The 27,744-nt window shown below is 60.4% G+C and overlaps 2 protein-coding genes across 2 annotated transcripts in view; one reads left to right on the top strand and one right to left on the bottom strand.

The window, feature by feature from the left end:
* LOC115636335 (protein ABHD15-like) overlaps window positions 1-27,744 on the top strand; it is a 575,307-nt gene that overhangs the window by 263,344 nt on the left and 284,219 nt on the right. The window lies entirely within an intron of this gene.
* DPH1 (diphthamide biosynthesis 1) overlaps window positions 17,774-27,744 on the bottom strand; it is a 60,050-nt gene continuing 50,079 nt past the window's right edge. The window contains exons 8-12 of the mRNA XM_030536274.1: window positions 27,171-27,327; window positions 24,787-24,887; window positions 21,626-21,704; window positions 20,125-20,259; window positions 17,774-18,637 (exon numbers count right to left, since the gene is read on the bottom strand). Of these exons, the coding sequence (XP_030392134.1) occupies window positions 18,533-18,637; window positions 20,125-20,259; window positions 21,626-21,704; window positions 24,787-24,887; window positions 27,171-27,327 (577 nt within the window). The 3' untranslated portion in view covers window positions 17,774-18,532. The remainder of the gene's footprint in view (window positions 18,638-20,124; window positions 20,260-21,625; window positions 21,705-24,786; window positions 24,888-27,170; window positions 27,328-27,744) is intronic.

Raw genomic sequence — 27,744 nt, 5'->3', positions numbered from 1 at the left:
GCCACCAGTACGGGCGAGGCATGGCCACACCTGCCCTGCAAGCAGGGGGTGTCTGGCTAGGGCAGGCAGCAGCTGCAGCACATGTCCAGGCAGAGACTGAACAGTGCTGCCCTGAGCCCTCCGCAGGGGGCAGTGGGGGGAGAGGAGGAAGGGCAGTGGGGTGCTGGCTTGGCACTCAGCTGTGAGGGGAGCTCGGTAAGGAGGGGCCCTGGGGCTGGCTGGGCAGCGGGATGGCAGTGGGGCACACAGTGAACTTGCTCCCTTGTCTGTGTGGGCTCTGACCTTCCAGGCACTATGTGGACAAAGGCCTTGGGCAGGTGGGGCTGGGAGGGCCCAGTGCTGGGCAAGAGGATCAGCTGGAGAAACTAGGAAGCCAGAGTGCTCTGTGCCCTGCACTAGGCTCCCAGCCAGGTGGGAGGCAGGCAGGGGGTGCACCTGAGCACATGTGAGCATACAAAGCACCAGCCTGTCCTCTCACTTCCTGAGACCAGCTTTGCCCCTTCTCCTCTCGGCCTGCCTGCCCTGCCCCGCCATCACACAACAGCAGAGCAACGAGCCACAGCGTCAGACTCAGGGCTTGTAACTAGGGAACCACTGAAGGGACAGGGCCTAGTCACCCCTGGAAATTAGCTGTACAGCATCAGTGAGCCCAGGATGGGGGTGGGAGAGTTGTGACCCATGTGGGGGCAGGGTGATACTGCTGCCTCGAGGGGTGAGCTGGACACTGGGATTTCCCCTCTGCAGCAGTACTGATCTTGCCTGTTGCTGGGTCCTGGACTTCCTGGCTCCAGGGCTGGAGTCTGTCTGAGCCATCATCTACGGGCTGAGTTAAGCTCTGTGTGAGGGAATGGAGCAGAGCCTGCCCAGATGTACAGTCAGTCCCGTGTCTGTGGTGGCCTGGCCCAGGCCTGCGTGATCCCATGGCTGTGTGCTCAGTCACAGCTGGGGCCTGCTTCCATTCCACACCACACCTGTAGCACCCAGCTCTTCCAACGTGCTGAGGACTCATGTGCCTCAGCTGTGCGGGGAGGAGGTCATGGCCTTGCTGCTGTCTCCCACTCATTGCTGTATGGCCAGCAGGGTCCCAGTGCTGTCTGTGGGGCCTCCCTGGTGCTCTCATCTCCCCAGCATCAGCCTTGCACTGCGCTGCTGGGAGGAGTGTCCTAACCCCCTGCCTGTGCGCTGGCTCAGGGCTGGCTGTGGAAGACACCCTTCTGGTTTCTCAGGGGGCTGGGGCTGCACTGCTGGATTCTTACCTGGCCTTCCCCAATGTGGGAGGGGCGGGGCTGGATGGGAGGGTGCTCCTGTGTTGTGGTACTTCCAGCCTCCCGGAGCAGTAGGAGTTCACATGCAGATTCTAGCTCTCACCGCACATAAACTCTTACTGTTTGGGGAAACCCAAGGGCTCGGTGGAGGCTCTGGCTGATGTGCTCTGTGCTGTGCCCTGCTGCCTTAGACCAAGCTAGGGAGAAGAAATGATTAATATTGGGGGGGGTGCTCTCTCCCCATCAATGTCACCCATGCTCCCAGCAATTGTGCCCTCTGCCCCATGGCCACCATTCAAGGCTGCAGCTCTGGCACGATAACACCAAGCACAGGGGAACCAGACCCATATGCTGAACCAGGCAGGGGTGGTGTCCCTGGCCTTGATTTGCCAGGAGCTGGGAATAGGCAATGGGATGGATCATTTGATGATTCCCTCTGCTGTTCATTCCCTCTGAGGCACCTGGCTCTGGCCACTGCTGGAAGATGGGACCCTGGGCTAGATGGCCCTTTGCTCTGAGCCAGTAGGGCTGTTCTTATGTTCTTGACCATGGGGTTGGGGGCAGGAAAGATTTGCATGGGCACAGTGCTGCTCAGCTGGGTTGCAGGCAGCAGAGGTGACCACCAGGCAGTGGGGGGTGGGGGGGCTGGGCAGAGGTTGTGTGGCATTCCCTGCACAACGGAGGCGGTAGAAGCCTCTGGCCTTGCCTATGCTAGAGCCATGGGGCGGGGGCGGGGGTGGGGGGTGGCCTGGGTTTCATGAAATCCTGCTGCTGGAGTACAGGGGCAGCATTTCTAACTTAGACACCGCTGGCTGCACAGAGCCCTGCCTTGCCCCCCTGGCAGGGGGGTCAGTGGGCTGAAGATACTGCCATGCAGACTGGCTTCAGCATAAAGGCTGCACAGACTACGGCTGGGGGACTCCTTCCATCCCTGCAGCCCTGCACCTCACTGTAACCCCTCTCAGCCATGCTCGCACCTTGTGCTGAAGTTCCAGTGGCAGGATACGGCTGGGAGCGCCAAGCAGGAGTTGGAGAGAGCTTAGGGCAGACCTGTAAAGCTGCTTTCCATTGCCTCCGTTTTCCAGTATTGCTGGCAAGAGCTGCGGTGCTTGGTACAGCCCTGGCTGCCTGGGTCCCTGGCAGTGAGTCCATATGCTGGGATGGCAGGAACAGTGCGAGTGGTGTGGGAGCCTTCCCACCTAAGCTGGGGGGTGGGTTTGGAATGGGTGCCCAGGGGAAGGGGCTGCTGCTGACGTCCGTCAGGGCAAAGAACATGACTAACTGCAGGACAGATAGACGCACGCCGCCCCGTTCCCCAGGAGCCCAGACAGGGTAGGCAGCAGTGCCTAGGGGTCAGGTCCCACCCAGCAGGCCCAGAGGGTCTCCCAGGGCAGGGCTCAGCTTTCTTCCTGCTGCATCTGGAAGCAATTCCCAACCCTGCTGGAACGTGCCGCTTGCTTTGGCAGCCTCAGCCCTCCCTTCTTACAGGGAACAGGCCGTCCCCAGCACAGGAAGTGCCTGCTTGGCTCCGTCGCTGCTGCTGAGCAGAGGCCAGAGCAGGCTGCAGCCAGGTTTCAGGGTCTGGGACTTTCCCACCTGCCCCCAGAGCAGGCTGACTTCCCTGGCCAGGACCTTGCTGAGCACCTGGCTGCCCCACTAGGTGCTACCACCCCTCCAGATACAAAGTCCTGGCACAGCTCTGCACAAGGGACTGTCATGGGGGGGGGCATGTACAAAGCTCATGGGACAGCAAAGCGCGGGCTGTAAAGTGTCAAAGGGAGGGAGGTGGGGGCAGAGGGGTTAAATTTGGGACTTGGAGGAGGGCCAGGACCAGCCCTACCCCAGTCCCTGCTCAGGCTCCACATGCAGGGTGGGGTCAGCTCCCCTCCCTGGAGCCCTGGCCAAGGGGTGGCGTCTGTCGTGACAGGCGCTGCTGCAACATTTTCAGAACTCCACCCCAATGGCTGCATGTGGACACGGGTGGAGGCTGCAGCCCCCCCCTTCCCCCAGCAGCATCTACCCCTGGAGCCCCCAGCCTCAACTGAGCCCCCCTCCAGCCCTACCCCCGGGGGGCGGGGCGCCTCCTGCGTTTGTCAAGGGGAAACGGCAACACGAAACCCGGGGGCGGCGGGGGTGGGGGCGTCATGTCTCTGCCTCCTTCATAGTCCGGACAGCCCCCCTCGCTGGAGAACGGGGGGCGGTGGTTAGTCCAGCCCCAACCATGGGGGGGGCGGTTGGGGGGGCAGCGCGCCACCCCCACCCCCCGCACCCCAGAACCTAACGTCAGTCACAGCCTTGTGCCCCCTCCCGGCCATACCCCCCCCCGCCAGCTCCCGCTTGCCTGCTGCCGCCTCCAGCCGCGCTGGACCCGGAGCCGCCCGGGGCCTGGCCCGACGGGCACTGAGGGCGCTTCGCCGTGTCCCGCCAGCTGGGCCGGACCCGTCGCGGGGGGCGGGACGCGCAGTCAACAGGTTGCACAACCCGAGCCTGGGGGCGGGGGGAGGGGGGCTGGCAAGGAGCCCCAAGCCCGCCCCCCCCCACCGCGGGACAACCCAACACACACCCCGCCCTCCCCGGGCCAGGCAAGCGCCCCAGCCCCGGCACAGCCTGCCCGGGTCGCTTCAGGCCGGGGGACCCGCCGGGCCCGGGCGCTGCTGGCTGCGGGGGGGGGGGGGAGCGTCGGGGAGCGGGAGCTGTTGGGGGGGGGGCTGGCGCTGCTGGCTGGGGGGGGAAGGGGAGTCGGGGAGCGGGCGCTGCTGGGGGGCGAGGCCCGGGCACTGCTGGCCGGGGGAGGGGGTAGGGGAGCGGGCGCTGCTGGAGGGGGACGTCGGGGAGCGGGAGCTGTTGGGGGGGGCCCTGGGGCTGCTGGCTGGGGGGGGAAGGGGAGTCGGGGAGCGCGCGCTGCTGGGGGGGGCGAGGCCCGGGCGCTGCTGGCCGGGAGGTCGGGGTTGGGGCCCGGGCGCTGCTGGCGGGGGGGGGGGCGTAGGGGCCCGGGCGCTGCTGACCGGGGGGTCGGGGTCGGGGCCCGGGCGCTGCTGGGCGGGAGGGGGGGGTCGGGGAGCGGGCGCTGCTGACCGGGGGGTCGGGGCCCGGGCGCTGCTGGCGGGGAGGGGGGTCGGGGAGCGGGCGCTGCTGACCGGGGGGTCGGGGCCCGGGCGCTGCTGGCGGGGGGGGGGGGTCGGGGAGCGGGCGCTGCTGACCGGGGGGGGTCGGGGCCCGGGCGCTGCTGGCCGGGGGGGGGGGTGTCGGGGAGCGGGCGCTGCTGGCCGGGGGGTCGGGGTCGGGGCCCGGGCGCTGCTGGCCGGGGGGTCGCGGTCGGGGAGCGGGCGCTGCTGACCGGGGGGGTCGGGGCCCGGGCGCTGCTGACCGGGGGGTCGGGGCCCGGGCGCTGCTGGCTGGGGGAGGGGGACGTCGGGGAGCGGGCGCTGCTGGCCGGGGGACGTCGGGGTCGGGGCCTGGGCGCTGCTGGCAGAGCGCGGGGGGGCGTCTATTCTCGTTCCCGGGTTACAGCCCCCCTTCGCCCAAAGCGGCTGCAGTTAAGGCTTATTTGCATACGCTAATTGCGTACTGCTCCGGAGCGAGCACGTGGCGCCCCCAGCCCGCGCCTCCGCACGAGCCCAGGGCACCAGCTCGGAGCCGCTCGCGCTGCCTGGGCGCTGCTGCGCGGACCGGTCACCGGGGCCGTGGCGGGGCGGGGCGGCGGTGGGGGCTGCTGTGTGGCTCCCAGCCCCGCCCCTGCCATGGGGTGGGGGGACAGCGCTTGGGCAGAGCGGGTCTCCCTGCAGGGAAGGGCTCGGCCCTGGGCACGGGCTGGACTCTGCACGGGCGCAGCAGCCACTTGTACAGTAACAAGGTCTGGGCCCACCTGCCGCTGCTTGGAGAGTCTATGCTTGTCCTGGCCCATGGGTCCCCGGCTGCCCTGATCCATCCTCACGCACTGGGCTGAGGGCCCTGGCACCTGCCTGTCCTTCCATCGCAACAAGACACCAGGCCTCTGAGGCAGAAGGGATGAGGGCCGGTAGGGGTGCACCCTGGGGACAACACCCTGTGAAGAACCCTAGTTACACTACACATAACAGCTCCCTTCTTTCACACATTTGTCCGTAGGGACGCGCCCCTTCAGGTGACTCCTGAGCTGTGCCCAGACTGTGGCAGGGGATGCTGCGGAGCAGGGTCTAATACTGATGGGAAGACAGCCTCTGCTCTGGAAATATGGGTGATAGCAGAGCCTGGAAACGGTGCCAATAGGTGTCCAGCTGCAACCCTACAGCTGTCCAAAATGGTTCTTAAGCAGAGCCCTCTGTGGACCATGCCCTAGCACAGGGGTTGGCAACCTTTCCAAAGTGCTGTGCGAGTCTTCAGTTATTCACTCTAATTTAAGGTTTCGCAGGCCCGTAACACATTTTCACCTTTTTAGAAGGTCTCTTTCTATGAGTCTATAATACATGACTAAACTATTGTTGTATGTAAAGTAAATAAGGTTTTTAAATGTTTAAGAAGCTTCCTTTAAAATTAAATAAAAATGCAGAGCCCTCCCCCCACCTGACTGGTGGCCAGGATCCAGGCAGTGTGAGTGCCACTGAAAATCAGCTTGCCTACCCCTGCCCTAGTAGCATGAGCTGTAACCCAAGGGGCAGGGTGCGATCAGGACATGGCATGGCCTAACAGAATACAGCCCAAGACCCATTTAGATAGCATGAGTCAGAAAAGCAAGTTTGCAAGCTAACTAATGGACACCACAAGGCTCTGTCTCAGACCACAGGCAGCTGAGAAGGAACTGGAGTGATTTCAAGTCTACCCTTCCCACTATGTCCTCACACTGGCACGAGGATGTGTAGGGCATAGACTTGGACACTGCTGCTGAAAATCTCCGAAGGCACACGGACACCTAGGTGCACCCAAAGAAGAGCACCCATAAGGACAACTACTTGGGGAACAACCCCCCTTCTTCTGGATGGGGCCTGGTGGGTTTGTAGATGGCAGCACTATTCTAGTTCCTGTCACAGAGGAGCTGTAAAGAGGAAATACATTACACATCTTAGCAATGCTGGCCACACCCAGCCAGATATCGTCTCTGTCTAGCTCTCGTGCCTCACCTACCAGATAGCTAAGCCTGTGTCTCTCTCCCACTGAGGCAAAACATCAAGTGGGGCTCTGATACTACCCTGTGTGATGCTCTCTGTGGTGGATCATGTCTTCTGGGTATTGCTCAACCCTGTCATTAAACTTCATGAGCGGTGGCCAAGTTGTTATCAAACCATTCCAGACATGAAGGGCCCCAAGGCTGCTCCAGAGAGCAATTTGAGATTTTCTCCCTCCCCTAACAGTCCTGTTCTTAAACTCAACCTCCAAGTGTCAGACTGAGCAACTGCACTCTGGCTGCATCTGCCACTAAATTATTTGCAGCAAACACGTGGATGCCGTGACTCTGTCTTAACCCACTGCCCCAGCTCCCAAGACCATCTTTTTGTGACAGTGAATTTGCACTCAGCTAGGTCAGCTAACGCCTGGCTGTGGACTGAGGTAGTGACTTAGATACCCAAGGGGATCATGAAGAAGGTGAAGGCTTTAGGGGTTTTGTTTGTCCCCTCCCCTCCCTGGGAACATTAGTCTTCCCTCCAGCACAAACCCCATGATGGCACAAGCTCTTGTCTAAAGCACTGGTTTTCAACCTGTGGCCCATGGACCCCTGGGGAGCAGCAGATTATGTCTAAGATTTCTGAAGGGGTCTGCATCTCCATTCAGAATTTTGTAGGAGTCTGCAAATGAAAAAAAAGGTTGAAAACCACTGGTCTAAAGACTGAATCATTCCTGTTCTTTTATGGGCCAATTCAAGACCCCAGTCAAACCAGTGGGAGGGATTTCATCTGCTAGAATGGGTTGAATCAGATTCTAGAGGTATTTTTCAGAGGAAGGAAAATCCTTAGGCTCTTCAAATCACTTCCCTAGATGAAGGCCCTTCATAGCAAGGAAGGTAGGGGTTATCCAGACAACATGCAGCACATGCACATGGGCACTGAAAGGACTGCAAAAGTGGAGAGAGCAACTCAGAATGCCACCCATGCACATCTGGTCTGGCCATCCTTCCGCCCCCACAATCATCCCAGGAGAGAAGGGGCTCCAGCTTTATTTTTCCATCAGGAATTCAAGCCATAACTTACACAGTGGAGCTAATTTTGTTTCCCAAAGAGTTCTTAAAAATATAATGGATTCTTTTAAACTAGAACCCCACTTTGTATGTTTCCAAGCAGCTTGGAACTCATACAGCTGTCAGTGCTGAAGGGTAGAGGCAAGCCAGAGGAGGGGGGGATTTGGGCCTTGTCTCTGCCACGACTGAGGCTGAACTATTATGTTTTGTAGCTACTTATGGTCTGTGACATGACTCACTCCTTTCTGTACTGGGATTCTGCCACCTCCTCCTGCCCTACAAAGCAGCCCATCAGAATTGTATGACCTTGTCCTTATGCACATCAGCTCTTACTTGCATCATCATGGACATCAGAGAAGGTACAAATTTTTGCGGCTCTTAGCACAAAGGGGCCGAAGCCTGATTGAACCACCTTCCCAAGGCACTTCTGCAAGCAGGTTTTGTAACTTGTTACAGATATCTAAAAATCATAGAATTTGACCTGAGAGAGCAGCCAAAAACAAAGAGGAACAAAACTAGACTTTGTGATAGCTAGACTTTAACCAACAACAAAGAACAAATAAATTATATGGTCTAATGTAGAAAGAAAGTCTTAGATGTCCTGATCTCAACTCCTTGCATCTTACTTCTGGAGATTGGCGTAAGAACCTAATAAAAGCCTTGGGTTTGGGTTTGTTTTTACCTGGGTTAAGAGCCAGGTGCAGATCCCTATTTTGCATCAGAAGGGATAAGGCCTGGCGTATCCTGCCTTCTTTTGTTCTGTCCTCTGCTGGGAAAGAGTCTTTTGCCCCAACGTGTCTCTGCACAAAGGGCCCATGAAATCCTGCTTCTCTGCTGTACTCCTGGAAGAGGGCTGCTGTCAGACGGGAGCATAGGGATCTCTTGGTCAGAGGAGACATGGTTCTAGGGCCGGATCTCCCCTAGAGTGCAGCCTGGTGGCCCACCCTCACTTTAGTTTTACTGGAGCTGCAGCTAGAATCTGGCTTTTTCAGAGTTGGCGTCTTTATGTAGCACATGCTATTGTTACCAGCTGACAGCTCTTGGCTGAGTGGCCTTTGTGATTCACCCATGTGTTTATCCCAGCTAGTGGCCCAGCCCAGCATGGGTTTCCATGGAAAGCTTCCATCAAAAACAAGGAGAGAGGGAGCTGGAGCAAGAGTGACTCAGACACAACTGGAAGATTCTGTGGGATAAATGCGGGAGGGGGGAGATATTTCATTTGAGACCATGTGCCTCTGCTCCTTGCCAAATGCAGACACCAGGGGTAGAGAATGACCTCCTCTCTCCACACCTGCCTGCCTGCCGTGATCCAGCATGACTCCCCTCTGCAGCATATACTCCTTCCTTCCTGTCCACACATCCCCCTTTATGTTTCATCTCTGCCCCCTCTCAACACTCTCCTCCCTGCTCCACACACATTTTCTCCTGTCTGCCCCCTTCCGGGCTGAGGAAACAGTTCCAAATACATTCCAGGCATACAGACAAGCTTGGACTCAGGGGTCTGAGTTGCGTAACTGTCTGTGAAACATGTTGATGATTTCCATTTGTACCATCACCCCAGCCTCATGCGTCAGCCTCATCACGTTGTCAGACACTTACTAGCAGTGCTCTCTTGTTTATAAGGCAAGGCAAAGAGCTGAGTAAGAAGCTTGGCTTGTGGTTCTGGGTTTCGTATCAGCAGTGCCTGGAAACCTCTGGCTCTGTTCAGTGTGCACCCCATTGCGGGTGACTGGGGCTGAATGGCTTTGGCAGATACAGAATTAGTGGGGTCAGGAATGAATCTAAACTGGAGACAGTTCGTATTGAAATAAAATAAAAGTTGAAATGGAGAAGGGGGTGGGCTTGGCTGGAAGTTGTACCACAGCTGAGAAGGGGGATAGAGTAAGATGGGTGGAGCGGACAGAAAATACGGAAGGACAGGTGAGATTTGGAAGGGGATGGGGGAGGTTTCATTGGGTTGGACATTACTCTCTTCAGGCCCAAGTTCTAGCTGCCCTACCTATTTCCCCTTCAATACCTTTGACTAGTGGGAAGAGGAGACATCTGCAGACCCTTAAATAGGCTCATTCAGCTGAGGGGGCAGAGGGGAAGATTGCTCCCAACAGCAGAAGTGGGGCTCAAAATGGCAGCTCTGTTAGCGGTGAGAGGCAGGCCCAAGCCCTTCTCCTATGCAGAGCCATCACAATGAAGGAGAAAGAAGCAGAGCTTTCACCTATGGCCTGCTGGTCCCATGGTGAACATTGACTCTGCTGTGAGTTAGCTCCCACTGTCAGAGCCCTAGCTGTTCGAAGCCATTTCTGGGAACAGGAGCAAAGCAGGGCCGCACAACGGAGAACCTTACACTACAGCAGTCACTGGCATCATTACACCAGGACCATTAAGAAGTAAGTACAAGCAGCCAAGAGACCAGTGCCATCCAAGCCCCTCAAAGTCAAACCGTATAGGACAGTGTGTGAAACATCACTGCCTGGAATCCATTAGCATGAGTAGTTCAGTCATTCCTTACCGGAACGCAGCTCAGGGCATCCATTGCACACCTCGCTGATCCACCCTCCTCCTCGGAGAATAATGTCAACAGGCCTCCTCAGGGAATGCTGCGCTAGTGAAGCAGTACAGTCCTGCAGTCAGAGGCTGTGACTGGGCAGGCTTCGCTCCCACCCCTACCTCACCAACATGCCCTGATGCTGCCATGGACAGCTCCTCTCTAGGAGCCAGGGGAGCTCAGTCCTTGAACTTTCTACTAACAGGCAACTAGCGTCAACAGTGGTACTGATTTTGGGGATAGATCTTCCTCCATTTCTTTTCCAGTCGCACTCCCCAAAGCTGGTCTGTGCTTCTCTCGTACACAGGCCTTTCTAGAGTAACTCCGGGCTTGAGTGAGAGCCACAGAGCAGGCTGCATGCATGCAGTGGGGTCTTTAATATCACTTTTCTATTGCTGTCCACAGCTGAACACACAGCAAGGTAATATCTACTTTACAGCAGACAGAGAGAGTTTTGAAGTTGTACTGTCTAGTTAAAGGGAGCAGAGAGCCAGGACTCTGGCGTTACATTTTCAATTCTGCAGTGACTCACTGTGTGTCGCTGGGCAAGTCACCTCCCTCTTCTAGGCTGCCATTAGCAGCACTGACCTCTTGTAAAGCATTGTGCTATCCTTGCATAAACGGCCAGGTTTGTAAAGGTCTTCAGGCACCTGCAGACAGGCACCACACAGGCTTTTCTAAAGTGCCTAACTCCATGGGAGTTGTAGTGCTTTAAAAAATCCTACCAGGTGCTTATCTGCATTCTTCGCATGCCTCAGTACTTCTACAAACCAGCCCGATGGACATGTTTGAGGGGAGGCAGGTACTACAGGGTTAAGAGGCATGTGCAGGTCCTTACCACACACACACCTTTGGTTCCGTTCTGTTCAGGGTACAGGTGAAAGCTGGTTTGGTGCTTTCTTCCTGGTCCCCCTTGCTCCATCCTGACAAGAGCTGTAGGGTAAGGGGCTGCAGGTGAGGGGTTGATGTGCACTGGCCTGAACTATTTAGCACAAGGCAAGTCAAGCTCTGTTGTGTTTGGCTGGAGAACTCAGTCGAGACAGGAGGCAGTTGCTATGCTGCAGCTCAGGAGCGGGAGTTATTCCCTTACTTCTTAGTCCATGAAAACTGCTGCAGACACTCGTAGCCAGAGTGTGAAAAATTACATCTTTGAAAGAATTGACTCAAACTTGCTTTCTGCAAAGTGCTTGTCCAGCTGCAGCCCTTTCATAATTAAGAGCAGCTCAGCGAAATGAGCAACACCAAACCCAAGAGCACGTAACTGTTCTCTCTGGGCCTATCTCACTCTGAAATGCAGGCTACCAAGGGGTCTGAGCACCCCTTAGAGCGGCGCTACTTCTACTGTGCATGCAGCATTCCCTACAGCCCGTCTCAAAAGCCTTTAGAAAGCTGAGCCTAACTCAGAAGGAACATGGGAAAGTTGTGGCAGCTTGTCTGCCTGGGGTGGAGACAGGGCAGGTCTCCCTTTCACTGAATAATCTCTGCTAGCACCTGGGTGCCCACCCTCCTACGCAGTGGTTCAAGGCTTGCAATACAGTCACAGCAGAGTTGTGTGTGCACGCATAGCCCACTGCTGGATAGATTCTGACCTGTTCTTGAGCTCGGACAATCATGGCCCTCTGCTGGCTGAAGCCAGACCTGCCACTGTATTGTCACCATCCTCTACTAGACAATCATACCTGCAAATACTGGTTCTCTCACCTCCCATGCTTGGCTCACCCATAGGATGTGTCTTGGTACTACGGAGAATGACTTTTAGCTCAAGCAATTTTGGAAGTGGTCATCCCGCAGTCTGTTCCTTATGGTCACAGGGGTATCACTTATCCGTTTACTACAGTGACTATGAACTGTCCACCTATCAGGGTGCAAATGCTGAAAACACATAATGTTGGATAGTTTTAAATCCTGCAATTAGCACAACTACCACAAGAGGGCAAAATGCTCCTATCAGCCAGAATCCCGTCACAGCAACCTAAGGCACCTTAGCCTAGATCTGCCTACTCCCCTGAAGACTTGCAGAACTTTTCCTACCCTCACCTAGATCTAGGAGTACATCAGCAGTATTGTGTGGTCTTCAGGGATCGTTCCCGGAAAACACTATCATCTCCCCCTAACAGCAACAACTGGGATTTCTTCACCTGCTCTACAGCTGCAGAGAGACCACAATACTGTCCTGTTAGCACCTAGAAGAGGGTACGAATCCCATCTGGGAACTGGGACAGTGTCATCACTGCAATGTTCTCTCTTCTATTGAGACACGGGTTGTGTTGCTCTGGAACAGGTGTTTTCAGAGAGAATCCTTTTAAGAGAAGCTCTTGACTCAGGCTCTTTTCAGGGAAGTACCCTTGGCCTCAGATACCGCCAATTCCACTTCAAAAGTGGCTAGTATGAACAGTGTGAGAAGCCCAGCAGAGCCCCCAACTCCCCCCCGCCTGCGCCCAGCTCTTCTTTTTTTGGAATGAAGCTTACTGTATGTTCCAGGAAAATGTCTCAGCCAAAGATCTGGCCTAGGTTTGGCAAGCAAGACTGTCACACTCAAGGCTCTTCCTTTGAGAAAATGCACTTGATATGGGACAAACTGCAAGGAGTGAAATTACATCTAGCTCCTCAGGGCTGGATGTGCACAAGAACTTCTCAGCTAGGAGGGGGAATGTACCAAATGCCTTGGCACTAGCAGAGGGGCAGATGGAATCTTTTCTAGAGCTAGAAAGTAGCAGCTTTGGCACCAAGTTTGGCCAAGTAGCTGGTTTTCTTTGAGGGGACACTTTGGGGCATAAAGGCTATGTGAGATCCCAATGCTCTGCACCAACCCCTCGTTCTGTGTCTCTGCAGATACTTTCTCTGGCCAAGATCTGGGACTCCCATCAATACCACTCAGAGCAGCCAGATAAGTCTCCATAGAGACCACAAGAAAAACTACACAGCAGATTTGTGTGGCCTTTCCATTATAAGGCTCCTCATGCTAGTGCTTTGATGCTCTACAAAATGAGATTGCAGAAAATGGGAAATATGTAGAGAGTGAAGGCAGGGAGGTTTTAATATTCTCCTGAGTTATTTCACCAAAGAAATTCTGGCTCTGAAGTGAGGCAGCAAATGCCCTGTCCTCAGCCCATCCAGGTGGCAGAACATAGGGACCTGTGGAACCTACGCAGACACACAGATGACAGCTCAACTGGAGTTCCACGTATTATAGATCACATCACCAAATATCCATCTCCTATGACAAAACTCCACCTGGCCGCATCTTCTGAGCCATGAGAAGAATTGTGGATTTTTAACACCAGAAATAGTCTGATCATTGTTTGTCCTCCAGTAGAACACAGAACATTTAATTTCAACCAGTGATTCCTGTATCAACCCCGTAACTTCAAGGAGTATCTTTCCCAAAGCCGTCTCGTATTTAGAGTCCATGCGCCGGAGAATCCGCACGACCCCAGGTACACGGCCCACGGGCTGTTACTGCGGTCAAAATTTGTGCCTTGTTTCTAGCCTGAACTTGTCTGGCTTCAGCTTCCACCCACTAGATCTGCTCCTCTGCAGAGCCCTCGCCTGCCCTGCCGGTGCCCCGGGCAGGGCTCCCATCGCTCCGCGTTCGGCTGAGCCCCGCGCCGGCAGCCGCACCCCAAGGCAGCTCCCTCCGCGCACTGCCACCCCCGGCCCAGGCAGGAAGCGTCCCGCAGGGGCCCGGCGGCGGGAGCAGCTCCCCGCTCAGCGCCGCGCGCTGCCGCGCTCCGTGCCCCCAGGGCCCGCGAGAAGCTGCTGCGGGGCGGCCCGGCTCCCGAACGGCGAAGCGAGACGGGAAGCGCGAGTCCCCGCGCTGCTCCAGCGCGCACCGGGGCGGCCCCGGCTGGGCCCCAGCGCCCCGAAAGCCGCGGCCGCCGCCTCCAGCGCCTCGCACGCCCGCGCTCGGGGCCGCGCTCCTGCGGGAGAGAAGCGAGCACGCGCTGCAGGGGGCGGGGCGCGCTCACGGTCACCAGCTCCGCGCGGCCCCGCTCCGCTCGCGGAGGCTGCGCGCGTTCTGGCCGTAACCATGGAGACCCAGGAGCCGGAGCGCTCCCAGGACCGGATATCCGGCTTCGCCATGGGGCTGAATGGGGGTTTTCATTGGCCAGCGCGTGCTGAGGCGGAGCCGGGGCGGCCCAGCCGTGAGGGGCCCAGCACAGCCCCTCCCCCCCCAGCCGAGCCCGAGCCTGGAGCCCGCGTTCACCACCGCGCCGGGGTGAGGGGCCCTGGGACGCCCCCCGCTGGCCCAGTACAGGCCATGGCCGCACCCAGCCTGTCCGGCTCTAGGCAGCCAGCAGCCCTGGGGCCGGGCCTAGCTCCGCCTGCCAGGCGGGGAGAAGGGCAAGGCTGGGAGAGCAGGGGGCTGCGGGGGGCACCGGCAGGAGCCCCAGGCTGGGAGAGCAGGGGGCTGCAGGTCAGGAGCGAGGGGCACCGGCGGGAGCCCATGGCTGGGAGAGCAGGGGGCTGCAGGACAGGAGCGAGGGGCACCGGCGGGAGCCCAGGGCTGGGAGAGCAGGGGGCTGCGGGGGGCACCGGCGGGAGCCCAAGGCTGGGAGAGCAGGGGGCTGCGGGTCAGGAGCGAGGGGCACCGGCGGGAGCCCAGGGCTGGGAGAGCAGGGGGCTGCAGGTCAGGAGTGAGGGGCACCGGCAGGAGCCCAGGGCTGGGAGAGCAGGGGGCTGCAGGTCAGGAGTGAGGGGCACCGGCAGGAGCCCAGGGCTGGGAGAGCAGGGGGCTGCAGGTCAGGAGTGAGGGGCACCGGCAGGAGCCCAGGGCTGGGAGAGCAGGGGGCTGCGGGGGGCACCGGCAGGAGCCCCAGGCTGGGAGAGCAGGGGGCTGCGGGTCAGGAGCGAGGGGCACCGGCGGGAGCCCAGGGCTGGGAGAGCAGGGGGCTGCGGGTCAGGAGCGAGGGGCACCGGCGGGAGCCCAAGGCTGGGAGAGCAGGGGGCTGCAGGTCAGGAGCGAGGGGCACCGGCAGGAGCCCAGGGCTGGGAGAGCAGGGGGCTGCAGGTCAGGAGTGAGGGGCACCGGCGGGAGCCCAGGGCTGGGAGAGCAGGGGGCTGCAGGTCAGGAGCGAGGGGCACCGGCAGGAGCCCAAGGCTGGGAGAGCAGGGGGCTGCAGGTCAGGAGTGAGGGGCACCGGCAGGAGCCCAGGGCTGGGAGAGCAGGGGGCTGCGGGTCAGGAGCGAGGGGCACCGGCAGGAGCCCAAGGCTGGGAGAGCAGGGGGCTGCAGGTCAGGAGCGAGGGGCACCGGCAGGAGCCCAGGGCTGGGAGAGCAGGGGGCTGCGGGTCAGGAGCGAGGGGCACCGGCAGGAGCCCAGGGCTGGGAGAGCAGGGGGCTGCGGGTGAGGAGTGAGGGGCACCGGCAGGAGCCCAAGGCTGGGAGAGCAGGGGGCTGCGGGTCAGGAGCGAGGGGCACCGGCAGGAGCCCAGGGCTGGGAGAGCAGGGGGCTGCGGGGGGCACCGGCAGGAGCCCAGGGCTGGGAGAGCAGGGGGCTGCGGGTGAGGAGTGAGGGGCACCGGCAGGAGCCCAGGGCTGGGAGAGCAGGGGGCTGCGGGTCAGGAGCGAGGGGCACCGGCAGGAGCCCAGGGCTGGGATAGCAGGGGGCTGCGGGTCAGGAGTGAGGGGCACCGGCGGGAGCCCAGGGCTGGGAGAGCAGGGGGCTGCAGGTCAGGAGTGAGGGGCACCGGCGGGAGCCCAGGGCTGGGAGAGCAGGGGGCTGCAGGTCAGGAGTGAGGGGCACCGGCGGGAGCCCAGGGCTGGGAGAGCAGGGGGCTGCGGGTCAGGAGCGAGGGGCACCGGCAGGAGCCCAAGGCTGGGAGAGCAGGGGGCTGCAGGTCAGGAGTGAGGGGCACCGGCAGGAGCCCAGGGCTGGGAGAGCAGGGGGCTGCAGGTCAGGAGTGAGGGGCACCGGCAGGAGCCCAGGGCTGGGAGAGCAGGGGGCTGCGGGGGGCACCGGCAGGAGCCCCAGGCTGGGAGAGCAGGGGGCTGCGGGTCAGGAGCGAGGGGCACCGGCAGGAGCCCAAGGCTGGGAGAGCAGGGGGCTGCAGGTCAGGAGTGAGGGGCACCGGCAGGAGCCCAGGGCTGGGAGAGCAGGGGGCTGCAGGTCAGGAGTGAGGGGCACCGGCAGGAGCCCAGGGCTGGGAGAGCAGGGGGCTGCGGGGGGCACCGGCAGGAGCCCCAGGCTGGGAGAGCAGGGGGCTGCAGGTCAGGAGTGAGGGGCACCGGCAGGAGCCCAGGGCTGGGAGAGCAGGGGGCTGCGGGTCAGGAGTGAGGGGCACCGGCAGGAGCCCAGGGCTGGGAGAGCAGGGGGCTGCAGGTCAGGAGTGAGGGGCACCGGCGGGAGCCCAGGGCTGGGAGAGCAGGGGGCTGCAGGTCAGGAGTGAGGGGCACCGGCAGGAGCCCAGGGCTGGGAGAGCAGGGGGCTGCGGGTCAGGAGCGAGGGGCACCGGCAGGAGCCCAAGGCTGGGAGAGCAGGGGGCTGCAGGTCAGGAGTGAGGGGCACCGGCAGGAGCCCAAGGCTGGGAGAGCAGGGGGCTGCAGGTCAGGAGTGAGGGGCACCGGCGGGAGCCCAGGGCTGGGAGAGCAGGGGGCTGCGGGTCAGGAGCGAGGGGCACCGGCAGGAGCCCAGGGCTGGGAGAGCAGGGGGCTGCAGGTCAGGAGTGAGGGGCACCGGCAGGAGCCCAGGGCTGGGAGAGCAGGGGGCTGCAGGTCAGGAGTGAGGGGCACCGGCAGGAGCCCAGGGCTGGGAGAGCAGGGGGCTGCGGGTCAGGAGTGAGGGGCACCGGCGGGAGCCCAGGGCTGGGATATCAGGGGGCTGCAGGTCAGGAGCGAGGGGCACCGGCAGGAGCCCAGGGCTGGGAGAGCAGGGGGCTGCGGGTCAGGAGCGAGGGGCACCGGCGGGAGCCCAGGGTTGGGAGAGCAGGGGGCTGCGGGTCAGGAGCGAGGGGCACCGGCGGGAGCCCAGGGCTGGGATAGCAGGGGGCTGCGGGTGAGGAGCGAGGGGCACCGGCGGGAGCCCAGGGCTGGGATAGCAGGGGGCTGCGGGTCAGGAGCGAGGGGCACCGGCAGGAGCCCAGGGCTGGGAGAGCAGGGGGCTGCAGGTCAGGAGTGAGGGGCACCGGCGGGAGCCCAGGGCTGGGAGAGCAGGGGGCTGCAGGTCAGGAGTGAGGGGCACCGGCAGGAGCCCAGGGCTGGGAGAGCAGGGGGCTGCAGGTCAGGAGTGAGGGGCACCGGCAGGAGCCCAGGGCTGGGAGAGCAGGGGGCTGCAGGTCAGGAGTGAGGGGCACCGGCAGGAGCCCAGGGCTGGGATAGCAGGGGGCTGCAGGTCAGGAGTGAGGGGCACCAGCAGGAGCCCAGGGCTGGGAGAGCAGGGGGCTGCAGGTCAGGAGTGAGGGGCACCGGCAGGAGCCCAGGGCTGGGATAGCAGGGGGCTGTGGGTTGGTATAGAGGAGCAGCAACACAACTTTGGGATCTGGCTTCCATTGAGTGATTTTTTTTCTTGGAAAGTCAGTAGTTTTACAGGGCCTGCCCTGTCCCCCTCTGCTGTGAGCCCCTCTATCCCTTGCCCCTGCATCCTCTTTCTCCCACTGCCACCCCCAGCAGCACCACTAGTGACAGAGCAAAGACAACCCCCCCAGGAGAGGCAAGTTAACATCAGCTCTGACAGAGACAGGGGGCTTGTTTCTCTTCTTTATATCAATGTAATCAGGAGCAGCCCTGGGCAGGCACTTGTAAGAGCAGGTGAAGGCTGCTTTGTGAGTAGAACCAAGGCCCCGGGGGGAAGAGTCCACATCTGCCCACACATGAAAGGACTCTGTGGCTTGAGGACACTTTATTTCCAAGTTTCAAAGAGGATTTTGCAAACCATGGATGGTGAAACACAAACTGACAAAGAATCTGTCCCTCCACTGCAACTGGCAAATTTATCAAGCTAACTACAGTGTGTAAGTTAGGGTTTACTGCTGCCCCCCGGCTTAGCCTTGATGTCTGCACACTGGGGCTGAGGCAACCAAGGGGAACAGAGCAGTGTGTTGGCCTAAAATCCATGTTCCCCAGGCAGAACACAATCGGAACCTTGGCACTGTTCCCAACTTTGTGCTTCTCAACATCCTGTTAGTGAGACTATGTCTGAAACCCAGCAGAGTTGAAGGGCCTTTGCATGGCCATTTCCACCTCTCTGTAGCACATACGGGACATTTCAATGCAAATTAATCATGGTCTGGACACATGTTCCTCAACAGGCGATCTCAGTCCAGTGCCCAGGGAACAGTTCCTATCACAGAAACCACTGCTACAGCTGGTCCTTTCAGGCAGCCTCCGTGGAGACACTTTGGGCTGAATGGGCCAGACACTGAGAGATGGTTCTCCAGGGCAGTGAGAGAGTGGCCCTGCCGCTGCCTACTCTGTACCTGCTCTGGATGCCAGTCAGTTAATCTACAGGGCTGTTGATCGGGCCCATTTCACCAGCTCTGAAGTCAGAGACAGCCTTTCCTGAGAGCAAAGCTGGGAGTGCTTGTTTCCAGGCTGGTAACTGCAGGGCTGTACCTGCTGATATCCCCATTGCTTGGGTGTTCAGGGGTGCTCTGGCTGCAATGGGGCCTCGTCTTGACAGCTGCAGTTGGTGCATTTCTTCCCCACACCAGCATCCACTGGTACCACAGGTTCAGGCAGCTTCCTCTACCAGTGAGAGAGAGAGAGACCATTCAGAAGAGGATCCTGCCCCAGGGTTCTGCCAGCACCATCCTATCATCACACCTGCTCCCCAGTCCCAGCTGCTGCTCTTGAAACGCACCTGCCCCACTCCTCTTGTGGCCCCTATTAGGTTATCTTGGAGAAGGCTCACATGCTGGAAGTCATGCTCGCAGAGTGGATTTATGGGCACGCTAAGCCTCCCCTCATCTCCTAGGCAGATGACACCAATCAATGCTCCTGCATTGCCCTACAGTGAACAAGTGACAGGCTGTGACAGCCCTTTGTGCTGCTTCTGCTTATCACACTCCAGACAGATACTGAGCAGCTGCCACTTGTTACAGCAACAGCTACAATAACTCAGAGGAGTGCCTGCTCCCGTCCCATCTCTCACCAGGAACAGCTGATACTGATCAGACAAGACTGCAGCTTCTCATAGCCACTCCAGTCCTGCTGGCCCCATAAATCACTTCCCAGAAAGTCCTCCAGACACCAGCTCCTTGTGCTAGGGTATTGTGACACACCCTGCGAGAGCTGGGAGCCCTGGTCTGAGCCTAGCCCAGAGAGCACCCAACTCTGCCACACATGGTAGGAAGCAGGAGCGCTGACCAGTGGGGTGAGCTGGCTCAGCAATGACCCCAGAGGACTCTGCTGGGCCTGCTCCACCCCAGATGGAGCTGGCCTCTAGGGGAGCCACAGCAAGGAAAGCTGCTCAGCATCCCTGCTACAGACTCCTTCTGACACACACAGCCGCAGCATGGGGCCACCATCGGAACGGGCTTCGGATTCGGAGCTTGAGGCTGTAAATCCTGGGTCCATTTGCCACATGACCTTAAGTGAAAGTCTGTGCCCCTTTCCAGGCCAACCGGGAGCATAAGGGAGGGTGGCGGCCCCAGCTGCCTTTGAGCACTGGACTGACACCCAGCATTTCATGGTCACCAGCCACTGGCTGGAGCCACTGGGTGGTGCTCTCAGCACATGGCAAAGCCCAGGCAGCGCAGGCTGCAGGTTGAGGGGTGGCTTCCTTGTCAACAGGAAAACCCAAAACCTGGAGAAGCAGGAATCAAACCTGTCCCAAGGGCTGGTGTCTCGTTGTCCAGGGCTCTAGCACTGTCCCCTCCATCCCTAGGGAGTACTGGGGCCACCAGCTGGGGGGCAGAGAAGGGAAAGTGCAGGGCCAGGGCCCAGCTCCCTCCTATTCCTGCCTTTGTCCACATACAACAGGTACAAAGCTCTGAGCACCTGCACAATCCTCTGGTGGTCAGGTGCAGGCAGCACAAGGTGTTGCCGCCTGACTGCCTAGGGTGAAAGGGGAGGGGTGAGGCTCAGGAGGAGCCAAGGCCTTGGCTCAGGCAGATTTGTGGCCATGTTCCCCAGCATCACCCCAAGAGAAACAGGTCAGGAGGAGGCAGCAGTGAGAGCTTGTGTCACCCCAGGGACCCATCTTCCTTGCAGTCCCACTGCAGGTCCTTTACCTGCGTTGGCTGGCTGGTGCCCCTCTGGGGCTTGTGGCTGGCATGGTTGACTGTCCAGGGCCCCAGGGACTGGCCAGCGTAGAAATCCATGGGGTAAGTCTGCTGCCACTCGATTTCCTTCAGAGCCACAGCAGCCTGGATGGGTGCAAAGTCATGTCACCACAACAAAGGACCCAGATCCTCCACAGGGGAGTCGCATGGAGAAACAACCAGTGTACCAGCCACTCTCAGCAGGCGCTGGGGGCTCAGACTGCTCCACATATACACTTGAACGACTTAGTATAATGGCTAGGAGCATTAAACTCAAATCAGAGTCGCCAGCTTTTTGAGGTGCTGGTACTAAAAGGGCACTGCTGCAGGGAAGCTCACAGCGCTGGGGTCCCTAGCTGGGCACTGCTGCGGGGAAGCTTGCAGCGCTGGGGTCCCTGGCTGGGCACTGCTGCGGGGAAGCTCGCAGCGCTGGGGTCCCTGGCTGGGCACTGCTGCGGGGAAGCTCGCAGCGCTGGGGTCCCTGGCTGGGCACTGCTGCGGGGAAGCTCGCAGCGCTGGGGTCCCTGGCTGGGCACTGCTGCGGGGAAGCTCGCAGCGCTGGGGTCCCTAGCTGGGCACTGCTGCGGGGAAGCTCGCAGCGCTGGGGTCCCTGGCTGGGCACTGCTGCGGGGAAGCGTGCAGCGCTGGGGTCCCTGGCTGGGCACTGCTGCGGGGAAGCTCACAGCGCTGGGTCCCTGGCTGGGCACTGCTGCGGGGAAGCTCGCAGCGCTGGGGTCCCTAGCTGGGCACTGCTGCGGGGAAGCTCGCAGCGCTGGGGTCCCTAGCTGGGCACTGCTGCGGGGAAGCTCGCAGCGCTGGGGTCCCTAGCTGGGCACTGCTGCGGGGAAGCTCGCAGCGCGGGGTCCCTGGCTGGGCACTGCTGCGGGGAAGCATATTAAATCATGACAGAGCATTAGGAACACTCCAGGTGCTCACTCTGATGTGGTGGGGGGAGCAGAGACGACTGGGAGCACACAGAGAACGAGCCTGCAGCGCTCTGTGTGGTCTGCAGAAGCATGTGGAGGTGGCTGTGACTGGCTCTCCCACCCGCACCCGACGGGACACGCAGACCAGGCAGAGAATTACAAACGTGTCCATAAATCTTCCCTAAAATAACGTGCTGCTGGCCCCTTAGTCCCTATCTGCAGCAATGGGGCAGCCCAGTCACAGCCAGGCTCAAAGTTCCCCTGCTGTTATTTGTCTGTGCCCGGCTCCCAGAGCCTCTGCCTTCCTCACAACTCGCCTGCATTGGGCCAGGCACTTCGTGGAGGAGCAGGAGGCATTTGGGGAGCTTGGGGCCAGCTGGGCTGATCTGTGCTATGGAACAAGTTCAGCCAAGGGAATGTCCATTCTGGGCCCTGAGCCTTGTCCGTCAGGTCTACCGACTCCTCTCCCTGTGCTGCTGGGCACCGGGGCGAATCCCATCCCACCTCTGCCAAGGCGAGACAGAGGGCTGCCAGGAACTTCTTACCTCGTAGGGCGTGAGCAGCGGCTTGCTGAAGGCTCCTCCCCAGTCAATGGAGAGCCGGGGACAAGCCACCTGCACCCACCTGCAAAGGAAGCACAGGGGTCACGTTACCCACCTACTTCAGGCCACAGCTGCAGACAGGGTCTGCTCTCTCCTGCCAACCCACTGGGCAGGGCCTCACGCAGCAGCAATGGGAGACTTGCTCGTACGCTGCCCGGTGATCCCATGGGCTAGGAACAGTGCAGCAGGGACAGGGGCCAACAGATACCTCCTGGCCCACACAGGGTGCTGGGCAGTCACCTGTGAGCACTGTCGTTGCTGGCCTAGCTTGACCTCCCCCGGTGGGGGTCCGTCTCAGACTCTGTCAGCTCCTTAGGGTGGGCAAATCCCCAGTATGTGGGGGCACACAGGCTGCATTTGCTGGGGAGGGTGTTACACTGTGCCCCGAGTAGCAGCAAAGGTGGAGGCTTTGGGGACCTTCAGTGGCTGCCTTTACGGCCACTCCCCACGTCTGAGGAGCTGCTGCCAGGGTCAGAGGCTTGGCCATTCAGGGCAGAGGGAGGAACAGGGACCCAGAGGACACAAGGGAGCTCTGAAACTACAGAGGCCACAGAGTGATTATCGTCCTTTGGAAAGGCCAGATCCTCCAGCTCACTGTGACAAGGGCACTGTCTGGGCCCAAAAGCTGCAGGGGCCTGGGGCTGCCCGCCCCGCCACGACCTGCTCAGCTAACCTGCGAAGCAGCAAACAGCGCTCGGCAGGTTTATTGCAGCTTGGCCTGGGCTGCATCCCTGTCACCAGGAACCTGTCCTGTTCTCCATCATGTTTAGCCAAGTCCAGCCGAGCGAAGAGTGTCGCACGAAGCAGCCCCGGCACTCAGGACTATTTCAGAGCCCAGGGTCAAACGTGCAGGGCTGGGAGAGGCTACTTTCCGAGCACTGAGGCACACAGCTGGGGGGCCACCCCACAAACCACCCCCTGCAATAAGGGAGGGAGATTTGCAGGCACCTCACTGGGCAGTGGTGTTCATTCCCCGCAGGTCGCTAACCCTGGGGCCCACAGCCAGGAGAAAGGGGGTGACCTGCTTCTGCAGGGTGAGGGGTGGCTCTGCAGACACTCGCATGGGAGAGGATGGGAGGGGACGTGGGATGGTGCCCGGACAAGCCCTGGAGAATAGCAATGCAGTGAAGATGACCCCTGGGGAGGACAGACAAATGCAGAGCCTGCCTCACAGAGCATGGTGGGCAGGCACTCCAAGACACAGGCCATGTTGGGAGCAGGTGGGTGGCTCCACATGGACGAGTCTTGCTGAACTAGGACACAGCAAGGGGCTCATGGCCACATGGGATCCCAGAGTTGGGGGCCTGCTTGAGTCCCCTGGGGGTAGCCCCTCTGATCCCAGCTAGGCATCTCCAAACTGGGTCCTGCCCCCAGCTATCGGGGTGGGGGGGCCATGCTGGACCTCTCTGGAGCACATGCTTGGTACCTCACCACCACAGCGTCAGAGGATGGGGATGGGGGGCCTTGTGGCTTCCTGTTCAGGCTCTATGCATCAGCCCCACAAGCCACTGCCCAGGAGTCTCCAGCAGCCAGAGCTGAGCTCTCCGCTGACACTAACCAGAGCATTTCCAGGGGGCCTGTGCCCCATTCCCACAGCTGGGGCGGCATTGGGGGAGTGTGGGAGACACTGACAGACAGGAGGTGTGGCCCATTTAGGGTCCCCACAACGTATCATAAGAAGCTGGTCGGGGCCCTGAGCAATTGCTTGGCCTGCTGATGCCTAGGGCCAGCTCTGCTGACACAGCACCTGTGCTAGGACAAGTCCCTGGGTCTGGGTGACACCAGGAAGCGACACTCCAACATCCTGGAGTAGAGACAAAGGCCTTGCTGCTCCAGTGCCCTAATGAAATCACCAAGACTCATCCCTGCCCCACGGCCCCCTGGGCAGAGACTCCTGCTCGTACAGTAACAAGAGACTGGATTTAAGCCCATTCCCAGTGTGATGAACTAGGAATGTTCTTCATGTTTTCTCTGAATACTGTGTGCGTTCTTCAGTGTCCCCATGGCAGATCTTAATATCTAGGTGGTGCAATAAGGGGGTGTGATTGCTACAGAGCAAAGGGCCAGTGCACATAAATGCCTGACATTGTCTCCTAGCAACTGATGGCCTGGGCCCCTCGTCTGCAAGGTGCCAGCTGAAGGTGTTGGAGACAAAGAGATCAGGTGCCCTCCTGGCCCGGGAAAGGGGCTGAGGAGAGACTGGAGGGGGTTTTTCAGTCTGGAGCTGCCTGAAGACGAAGAGTGAAGTGCAGACGTGGGGGTCTGGCTCACTGCCCCCAGAATGGACCCAGCCGAGGGGTCCAGTTCATGGTACCTACAAGCTCTGTTTTAGACCCTGTTCCTGTCATCAAATAAACCTCTGTGTTACTGGCTGGCTGAGAGTCACGTCTGACTGCAAAGTGGGGGTGCAGGACCCTGTGGCTTCCCCAGGACCCCGCTGGGGTGGACTCGCTGTGGGAAGCGCACGGAGGGGCAGAGGATGCTGAATGCTCCGAGGAGAGACCCAGGAGGTGAAGCCGTGTGAGCTTCTTGCCCTGAACAACTCTGCTCTGAGGGAGAGGAGGCTCCCCAGAGTCCTGACTGGCTTTGTGGGGAGCAGCTCCAGAGCATCGCCCGGGGACTCCGTGACACCCAGTCTCTGAGGGCCCCACATCAGAGTGCGCCTGCCTCCGAGCTCCCAAAGGGAGAAGGGCCCACATGCCACTGACAAAGCGAGTGCCTCAGGAGGCCACAGGGGCCTCGTACAAGACCATCACATCCAACCACCCATGTGCAGAGGGGCAGCACCAGGCTGGGGTTCAGCCTGGCACCAAGGGTCTGCCCAGCCAGCCCCATAGACTGGACAGGGGAATAAACTGGACATCTGGCACACGTGAAGGACAGCGCCTCCTACATATATGCACTGGCCCAGGCCCGCCTCCCCCCATGCAGAGGAGACAGGCCAGGGCTCGGGGCAGAGGCGGGGTCACCCTCACCGGAGAGCAGGGTCCAGCAGGGAGGAACCACCTGGGACGGGGCTGTGATGGCAGCTGTGGGAGGAGGCCAGGTGAGACAGGATACAGAGGACCCAGGGCAGACACAGGCAGAGCAAGGCCCACACTCACGCGTCCACGTCGGGGAACAGCTGCAGCTTGCTGGGAAAGATCTCGGAGAGCAGCACTCTGATGAACGGGAGGCCCAGGGCTTGGAGCCGCCCCTCCAGGTGCTGTGGGGAACAAGACATCGGGAGTGTTAGGAGAGCCCCCAGGCGGCAGTGCCCGTCGGGGGGCAGGGAACGTGTCACTCCCTGGGCAATGCAGCCTCTGCTGCCCCGTCAGGAACCCTGGGTAAGGCTCTGCCAGAACAAAGGGGGGGCAACGAGCAGGGGAGGGGCTGCCCAGTACAACCGGGAAGGGCCTCAGGAGCATGGGGGCCTGACCCCTGGGATGGGGGTGTGGGGTAGTCGATACTATAAGACTCTGGAGGCCCCCGGTCCCTCCAGTCATCACTGCTGCAGCAGGGAGAGCTACTGGGGGACGGGATCGGGCCCATTCGACAGGAGGCTGAGCCCAGAGAGGGGGCTTCTCTCTGCCCAGATAGAAGCAGCAGCAGGACAAGCTCCCCCACCCTCACTGCCCCTCCCAGGCCTCTCTGGAGGACTATCAGTTCCTTGAGACAGCTCCCATACAGCAAATGGGGGACACGAGGGTGCAGCGCCAGCAGCAGAGCAGCTGGAGCCCAGACCCCATCAGGCCCAAACAGCAGCTTTGCTCAGCTCCACCCTCAACACTCGCAGCTGAGCCTAATGAAGTAATTACTGTTCAATGACAACAATCTGTGCTCGTTAGCAGCAGCCTTCTCCTGGGCTGCCTGCAGCAGGCTCTTGGAGGGAGCAGCTCGCAGCAGGGGCTGGGTGGGCTTCCCTCCATCCTGGCACAGCCATCACTGGTCATTCTGCCTCTGCTCTGCCTTCTGGCTGTCATGGCCTTTGCCACAGCAGCCAGGAAGAAGGGATGATTTAGTTGGGGTTGGACTAGATTCCTCCTGAGGTCCCTCCGAATCCTGAGAGTCTATGATTCTAAGCCACCGGCAGCATCATGCTCTGTCTTGACCCGTGAGGGCCCGAGCTCCTGCAGGCCCCAGGTCTGCTCTCCCCGGCATCATCAGCGGAAGGGCCCAGCTAAGACTGCAGCCACTCTTGCTCCCCCTCTCCAGTGCTGCCAGTACCCTGCCCCCCGTCCCAGAGCAGCCCCCAGCCCTGGGCCCTCCCTGACCCACAGGAGCCCCCAGAGCAGCCCTGGGCCCTGCCCCCCCAGCCCCACTCCCCCAGTTACTTCAGTGCTGCCCCTCCAGTCTGATGCACCTCCCCTCTGACCCCAGCCCTGGGCCCTGCCCTCCCTGACCCAGAGCAGCCCCCATGCCAGCCCTGTGTTATTCTAGCCCTGCAGCCCCCTCCCCCACGGCCCAAGAGCTGCCTGCTCGCTGTGCTGTGCCAAGCTGAGGGCGGTTTTGTGACTTGGACTTGAGTGAACCCCCCAACTTGTCTTCCATGTGATGGAAGTGTGGCGGGGGGGGGGGGAGCTCTGGGCGTGACCCCAGGCTGCACAGTGGGATGTGGGGCGGGGGCACCCAGGGATGCAGCAGGTGCCTCTTTCCCATCACGTCACCGCGGCCTTAGCCAGCTGTGGAGCAGTTACGTGGTGTCCCTGCGCTAGCCCTGGAATGTGTTGGGGCAGGGCCAGTGGGAAATGGATGAGGCCAAGACGGGGCAGGAGGTGGAGTCCCAGCCTCAGGAGCTGCTGCCATGCCTTGAACTCAGCAAGGATGCAGCACTGCAGAGCCCCAGTCCTGCCTGGCCCTTGGCACTGGGCCAGGATAGGGAAGGAAAACCAATCCCGAGTTCACATCACCAAACTAAAAATAGCTGAGAATTAATTGCTGTGTGGCCAGCGTGGGGCTCGAGGGGGCCGGCTCTCTCCAGCAAGGGGCCCGTTTAATGAGGCCTTGGCACTGGTTCCCTCTCATCTTCTGCTAATTGTCCTGCCAGCTCTGCTCCCGAGCTGTAGAAATCCTGGTCGATGGCGATCAATGGGCATGAGCCAGGGCCACGAGGCAAGTCACTGGCCAGGCGGGATCCCCTCCCCGCCCCACTGCACGGTGAGGCCAGGGGGATGATGGGCAGCCGCTCATCCATGCAGCCAGCCACACAGGAGGCACAACCGGGCAAGTGCCAGGACAGCAGCGGGGCTTGGAGGGGGAGTGCTGCAGACCCCAATACGTGGTCCTGAGTGGGGCAGAGACGGCTCCTGGACAGCAGCGAAGAAGGGGCAGCAGCTGATCCCAGAAGGGAGGATGGATTCTGAGAAAAAGCCAGTTTCTCTTTCCTGCTCCTGGGGCGCAGCGAAGCTTAATCGAGCCCTTTGGGGGATCTGGCTCCACAGAGCAGGGCTGGGGGAAGTCTGATCCCCAAGCCAAGCCAGCTGCAGGTCAGACACATCTCTGGAGCTACCTGCAAGATGGAGGTGGAGCCCTGGCGCCCCAGAGTCCCGAGAATGAGTCCCCAGCTCCGGGCGCGGGCGGCGGTGCGGATGGCCTCCTGCCGGGCGTGCTGCATGTGCTCGTGGGCGTAGTGCTCCCTGGAGAACACTTTGCTGTAGGGGTCGTACCTGTTCAGAAGACAGAGAGATGAGGGCAGGCACGGCTGGCAGTGCCCAGCAGTTCAGCCCCTCCCTAGAGTTAGACCCTGGGGGGATCAGGACCTTCAGGCACTGCACTCACAGCTGCCCACAACTGACACAACATTTTTGGGGGGGAGGGGCTGTCTCTCCCCACAGGGAGGGAAGGAGGGGGGCTGACCCCCTGTTCCAGCAGGAAGGGGTCTGGACACAAGCACAGGTTCCCTCACTGCTCTGGGATGAGCTCTCTGCAGGCAGCTCCAAACCACTGCCATTCCTGTCCGTCACAGGTCGCTGGGCTCCCCTCTGACCGCATGGTGGGAGGAGAGGGGTACCGGCTAACTGCCCCTCCTCCACACTCTGGGGGGGCAGCACAGACCTGCCAAACCCCCCTCTCCCCTCCAGGAG

The sequence above is a fragment of the Gopherus evgoodei genome, chromosome 17 (assembly GCF_007399415.2).
Source record: "Gopherus evgoodei ecotype Sinaloan lineage chromosome 17, rGopEvg1_v1.p, whole genome shotgun sequence".
Taxonomy (NCBI): Eukaryota; Metazoa; Chordata; order Testudines; family Testudinidae; genus Gopherus; species Gopherus evgoodei.
Note: the sequence above shows the minus strand (reverse complement) of the source record. Positions and strands in the feature narration are given on the sequence as shown.